Source organism: Myripristis murdjan, chromosome 19 (assembly GCF_902150065.1).
Source record: "Myripristis murdjan chromosome 19, fMyrMur1.1, whole genome shotgun sequence".
NCBI classification, from domain to species: Eukaryota; Metazoa; Chordata; class Actinopteri; order Holocentriformes; family Holocentridae; genus Myripristis; species Myripristis murdjan.
In genome coordinates this window covers 7657538-7664347 of record NC_043998.1, presented here as the reverse complement: position 1 = coordinate 7664347, position 6810 = coordinate 7657538, and the positions used below count along the sequence as shown (strand labels likewise).

Here is a 6810-nt window from a genome sequence, read left to right as displayed (position 1 = left end):
CACCAGTTGTAAATATGTTGAAGGCAGCATATATTGCATGAAAGCTAATATTGCACTGGAATCATACAGTGATTGTTAGTATAATTACATTGTTATATGTATAATAAACAGTAGCTTACAGGTCTAGGCCTTCCCAGTGTAAAGGCAGCATATTACGTATAGTCTGTGCTTTCTAACTTTGTGATACAGGTGCATTATATGGGTAAAATAAAACACCGCACCCAAGAACAACAGACAACTATAAAGCCCCCTTTTCCTCCTGGCTGCAGACTATTCCACAGAAACACCACCATGGGCTCTGTTCTTCAAAACCTGCAAAGATCAGAGAAAAAAATTGGAAATTTTGAAGCAGGACTGAGTGCAAATTGTCAAGTCAGCTGAGAGAATAGGAGAATGCTCACCCGTTTCATTTCCAATGTGACGTCTGATAATGCAAGAGGATATGAAATTACATCGTAAATATATAAAGCAATGAAAAAGTGCACAATAAATGTTCATTTTAGCTGCATCAATGTGTTTTAGACTAACCTGCCCAGCAAGATGAGGGCAGCATGGACGGTCCATCGACGGACGCACCGTGCAGCAGCTCAGCCAGCCAGGACAGCTCGGCTGGGTCGTCAACAAAAACCTCCTCTGGTTCATCCACACACAGCTCAATCTCTGGCACAGTCAACATAAACACAGACAGGTGGAGTTCTTAGACATAGCTTATTAACTTCCAGCCAAAATTGTTTGAAGCTGAAATAACAGTATTTTTTCCCCCGTCAGACAAGGACTTGTTCAGCTGACGAAATGTTTCTCCTTTTTGTGTTCAATGTGATTATAACACACTGTCATATACTGCAATCTGTTTTGCCAGTTACTTTTTTAATTTACCATTACTCATTTAGTTTGTCCAAGCAGCCTTCTTTGAATTCCATAGATTTCATCTTCAAACAACTAAAAATAACTTTAAATCTTGCAAAAACTGCCTGTGCAATTATGTCAAGTACAATAATTGACCACTGAATTATGTACATATTTGCATATTTACACTTTGCATTAACGCGTTTCACCTCAGCCAGATGAGCTATAAGATAGAGACTGCAGTTTGATACCAGGTGTAAACAGAGTGTGACACACAGTTTGCAGCGGGGAAAGCCGCACTTTGTTGGGATTCACTCCTCCTCCTCTCCTCTCAGCTGACCTGTGACAGAATCTGCCTCCTCCTCCTCTTCTGCTGGCCCGGCTGCAGGTGCTATTATTGCAACACTGCAGTCAGACATAGAGGATGTGGGGCTGCTGCTGGTGCTGCAGAGCTTTTTTCTTAAGCCCACTGTGTCACAGATATAGGCCTCTTTGTAGAATTGGCTGGCTACAGAAACAGAGACAGGACAGAGACAGACCATGAAGAACTGGCTAAGATCAGCAATCTCAGAGAAAAGATGAGGTGCGCACATCCAAAAACCACTTTGGCCACGTGCTGGAGTCAACATAATAGTCCATAGTAAATGATAAAGATCCTGCACACTGTAGCTCCCATTCAGAAATTTTTTTTATTAAGACAAGTGCAACATCTGATGTGCAACGTCACGTTGTTGTACTTGTCTTAATAAAAAATTTTCTGAATGGGAGCTACAGTGTGCAGGATCTTTATCATCTACTAAGATCAGCAATCTGCCACAAATATTATCCTACTAATCATTTACCAATCATCTATATACTGATCTGCTGTCAACATTTCCACCTGTATTTAACATTTGTGTTTGCATGAATAACCAGCAATGTCCCAAAAACACACTGCATACTCATTGTAACCATTTTGTCTGTGTAGTGGGCTCACACTGTAAAAGTATAAAAATGCAGAATACTGAAGAATGTCAACATACATACTCAGTTTGGCTCAGCACTTTGAATGTGCGGTTACTGCACTCTGTTGTCCCAGAATGCAGTGCATTGTGGAAAGGGAGGAGCTACTCAGGGGGCAACAGTGAAACAGAAGTTCATAGGCCCAAAAATACATTTAAGTATTAGTTGAGATGCATGTTTTTTTGTATTTGTTCACAAGCTGATTTTCACATTTGAAGTTCGAAAGCAGCAGAAGATGTCCTAGTGTAGGTCACTGCAGGTCATGCATCATTTCTGGTTAATAAAAAAAAGGTGTAGTATGTTGAATTTCTGCCATACTAACTTCCAAAACAGTATACTATGGAAATGAGTAGACAGTAGGTAGTGTTTAGTGTTAGTTTGTGGTATCCTTTCGGGACACAGGGATAGCGTCCTCTTGAGGCCATTTGTGTCACTCTTGTGGATGCCATATAGCATGTAGCAGCTGGACAGTGTGATAGATGTGCAACTGTATCCAGTCATAAAGCTGCTCGCTGGAACAAGCCCTGAGGCCTTGGGGAAATGAGATGAGCTCGCTGACCCTGCATGTCTTCCAGCTGTCGGAGGAGGCTGACTGTGGCTCTGATGCTGATGTGGAGCCGGTGGCTGTCACTGACGTGCCTCAGGATGTGTTGGGAGTGAAAGACTGAGGGAGTGTAGTACACCAGCTTAGGGAGACACAGAGAGCCCACTGCATGGATCTCAAACCTGCGGCGCTGGAGAGGAAATGGAGGGAGGAGAGAGAGGAAACCGAACAGGCAGGGAGTTGAACAAATGCATGTGTGTGTTCTGTGCTGCATTTGTGTTGTATGCTTATTTATTTGTTTGTTTATGTGTGTGCGGTCTTCAGAATTTACCTTGAAAGTGAGGCGGTCTATATTGGTCCAAGAAAAGTCATACAACAGACATTGCTTTCCTTCCACCTCCTTAACAGAAATTAAAACATTTAACATTGGTTAAGTAAATGTTACAGTGTCCCAACAAGCTTACTCTCTACCTACAAGAACTCTCCTCAAAATTTTCGTTGCTCAGATAAATTCCAGATTAGACCTTTAATTTGAAAGATTTCAGTCATGGTTTACGACGCACCTGATAAACATGCACCCCTTTCAATGCCACACCAAGAAGAACCGAACCTCTCCTGTCCATTTTCTCCTACACATAAATGACACATGAAGAGGAAAACAGTAAAGAAAAGGGTAAATTAATGTAAAGAATTGTTTGCTCTAAACTTGAGGAAGGGAAGAAGAGTACATTCATGATTTTAATGAATTACCAACTGCCAACCATCACAACACAGTACAGTCGTGTATAGTGAAAGAAACACAGAATGCTTTGCATCAAAACGGCATGTCTCCTTAATTTGGCCTATTATATTCTCATAAATATTGATATGTCTCAGAAAATATGTATTAAACCCTCATAAATATTGAGCATCTGGGGTGGATTAGTGGTTCCAAATAGGCTGTGCTCTGTTCTTCTCTTATGTCAGCCAGCAGACCAGCACATGCTGATCATCAATATGCATGAAATGGACGAGGAAGATCATAAACTACTTGGACACGTGCAGCTGAACAAGTAAAATATAGCACCTTGCACGTCAGTAACAAGGTGCATCATCTCTCCAGGCTTCGTGGAAGATGGACATTATGGCCTTCCAGAATTTTTTCAATTATCTATAGTGCCTCCAGTGTTAAAGTTGGATAGTTAAAATCTGTAAAAGCTCACAGAAATAATGACCTTTAATTATAGCAACCTCATAAGGCCATTTGATTTTGATAAACCACGGGACGCGCAGAGGAGAAAATGGTATCGAACATCTTGTCTCAAGTCTGGGTAAGTCGGAAAAAGGGTGTTTTGCCTAAAATGTTGGAGTATTCCTTTAAAGCGGAGCGTCTCAGACCTGTCTCACGCTGTAGAAGGTGACGGGTCCATCCTGCAGGGCGCTGGCCTCCTGTATGAACCGGAGGATGGCTCGGGCGCGTGACATCCCTCTCAGCTCGCCGTGTAACACGGGCCCATGCCGGAGCAGGTACTCTCGCCCACGACGCTTTATTAACTTTATTAGGACACAAGACATGCACAAAGATACGCACAACTCATATGACTTCATCCCTCACCAAATCATTTCCAGAGTTAGGTCCAAGAGGTCAGTGCGAATAAAGACACAGAAACAGACACAACATACAGAATACAATGAAAAACATAAAGCTACATGTACTGCATTAATTATACACTGGGATTATGAAGTTTTAGGTCTATTTAGATTTGATTTATTTAATTTTACTTCGTTTTCAGATTGTTTGTTAGTTTTCATTGCTGGTAAAAAAAAAAAAAAAGTAAATTGTGACACTTTGACACAGCAGATTGTGTATAAAAAGATTTTTTGACAATCATACTACATATCAATGTTGATAACACAATTATACAAGTCATTTTAAAAATGTACAGGTCTCCTTCATTCCCTCTTTTTCATTCACACACAAACACACTTGATTTTTTTTTACCCAAGAGGGGAAGTAATCTTCTGGAAGAAAGTAATGTTTATGTTTGCCCTTCTCTCTGCCCTCCTCCCCTCCTTCCCCATTTGGCTCCAGATCTCCAAGTTCAGCTTGGAGAGCAGAAGCCGCCAGCTGGAAGAACAAAGCCTCCTGATGGCGGCACTGAGAGCGCAGCGCCTTCTGTCTCAGCTCGGCGTAGTAGAGCCGCCGCGCTCTGCTGCTCCTAAAACAAGCAGACAGGAGATCAGCGCGCTAAGGCGAAAATGATTTATTTCACTTTGATAGAGCACTCGAGCTCAGACTGAAGACTTTTCACCTAAATGGGAAGATTGGATGCAGCAGGGCATACAACACAGCATACACTCACAACACTGATAAATGATGGCAAAGTGAGGCCGTTTTTGAATACATGATGACGGCAGAGAAAGAGATGAGTGTGTAGATCAGATGAGTCACCCCCTTGTGTTTACTGTGGGCGGACACACACAAAAACAGACAAAATGAATAATTTCCCGGAGTCTGTGCTTGTTGACGACCACAAAAAATGTAAAAAGTGACAGTCTAGAAACAGTTACCCTTCCCCTCCATCAGTACAAATATGTATACTTTTCTCATATTTTTGCCATAGTAAAATACAGTTATTATACCTGTGTATTGCAACAAAGGTGAGAAAATCATTTAACCTGGACGATTCACTCATGTGGTGTGAGGGAAGCCAGACTCACTTGATCAGCCGTCCACTCTCTACATAATACTGCACTCTCAGAATTAAGATGAACGGGCCCTGTAAATATACAGAATTAAAAATTCAACGGCTCATTCAGAAAACTCAAATAATTTATGTTGTCTAAAACAGTCAGTTTTGTGTTGTATTTTGCGATTCATTCCCAGTTTCGCACTGAAATTGTTCCCTCAAGTTCAGACTCTGCACATGCTCATGCAGTCACATGTTGACTTATGATCTCCTGTGTGGGGCTTTAGGAGACAATTGTTAATATTTGCATATACATATTACATATGTTGTTAAAGCCATTAGAATAGCATTGTTTTTTGGCTATGTTGAAAGGTGTTACAAGGCAGTATGCAAGAAAGGACAATATGCAAAGGCATCAGACAATGGGTGAACCCTTTGAAACGAAGACCGCAGATTTTATTATTCAACATCATGAACCTGAGGGCAAACAACTCACCACTGATGACTTTCTGCCCCATTCCTTCCCAAAGTACTTCCTCAGCTTTTGCTCCAAATCGAGAAAGACATGTTCATTATCTGTTTAAAGAAAACACACACACACACACACTGAAAGGACAGAAAAAAAAACAGATTCACATGTTGAAATATAATATTAAACATATATTCACACTCTCAATGGCAATAAATTTGTATTTGTCATTCATTCAGCATGAAGGGCTGAGTGGTTCTTTTTATTCTTCTCTCCATCACCATAATACTAGCCTCCCTCAGTCGCAGCATTCCACAGTAAACGAATTCAAAACATTTCTGCTGAGAGCCCACACACACACACCCACACTTGTTCAAACCAACCTCTGAGGACGACCAGGCCAAACAGATGCAGCTCGCTGACACCGAGCTGCTCCGACACATGTCTCAACACGTCTCGGCCCCTGGCTTTCACCTCACACACACACACACACACAAACACACACACACACACACACACAGTTTTGCAAGGCATGAACAAGAGCTCCACACATATCAGACACAGCTCATTCATCATCATTCATCATAATTAGGGTTAGAATGAGATATTGATTTGCTGATACTGATTTAGAGAATATACCTCAATAGAGCAGTACGTAAAAGCTGCCATCATTTGTATTTCCCATGCATATTTTATTTATTCAGCCTTTTTATAAAGTAATTTTCTCACTCAAATCCTTAATGTATCCCAGGGATACCACTGAGGAGTGGGTTGGCCGTCCTCAAAGGGCTGTCGTCTCATCTCCAAGAATTTCACTGTTTTGTATTTCAGTAGAGTTTTGTATGTGTCCCAGTATGGTCTAAAGTTTTTCCATCATGCTGTATACTTTGTATTTTATTGGAATAAAAACTAGTCAAGTATAAAGATAAAATACCGGTAAATTAAAATGTCCGTACAAATATCACCTTTGAACATTATCAGTTTTGGCCTTCAAATCCCCATTTTGGTCAGACCCTAGTGGCCATGCAGGCTGACTGACAATACCTGAAAAGAAAGGCCTTTCAACAGAAAAATATATCTATGGCAGACATACACATTTTCCATTTCAAGTCTAATTTTAGGATCAGTAACTTTCTGATGAAAAGAAATTGAAAGCCACTCACCCCGACAGCACAGTCCAGCTGCTGTTTGTCGGGCAGAAGGACGCGCACTTCTCGTTTCTCTCTCCTCCTCATCGTCAATTAAAGTTTCGGCATCTCACAGAGCAGTTTTCTCTAACT

At 41.1% G+C, this 6810-nt stretch overlaps 1 protein-coding gene across 1 annotated transcript; it reads right to left on the bottom strand.

Annotated features, from left to right (window-relative positions):
• Nucleotides 1-238: 238 nt before the first annotated feature.
• LOC115378182 (FERM domain-containing protein 6-like) lies at nucleotides 239-6765 on the bottom strand. Its single transcript, XM_030078366.1, has 12 exons — nucleotides 6694-6765; nucleotides 5914-6004; nucleotides 5558-5637; nucleotides 5093-5151; nucleotides 4374-4590; nucleotides 3770-3925; nucleotides 2956-3021; nucleotides 2724-2792; nucleotides 2408-2582; nucleotides 1187-1354; nucleotides 529-660; nucleotides 239-312 (listed from the first exon to the last, which is right to left on the bottom strand). The coding sequence occupies exons 1-12, from the start codon at nucleotides 6763-6765 to the stop codon at nucleotides 239-241; spliced, it is 1359 nt and encodes a 452-aa protein (XP_029934226.1).
• Between the last annotated feature and the right edge of the window lie 45 nt (nucleotides 6766-6810).

Coding starts and splice junctions, on each gene's coding strand:
- LOC115378182 (XM_030078366.1), bottom strand. CDS start 6,765: ATGAGGAGGAGAGAGAAACGAGAAGTGCGCGTCCTTCTGCCCGACAAA. Junction 3,022..3,769: donor CCTTCTACAGCGTGAGACAG/GTCTGAGACGCT, acceptor ATTTATGTGTAG/GAGAAAATGGACAGGAGAGG. Junction 2,793..2,955: donor AAGGGGTGCATGTTTATCAG/GTGCGTCGTAAA, acceptor ATTTCTGTTAAG/GAGGTGGAAGGAAAGCAATG.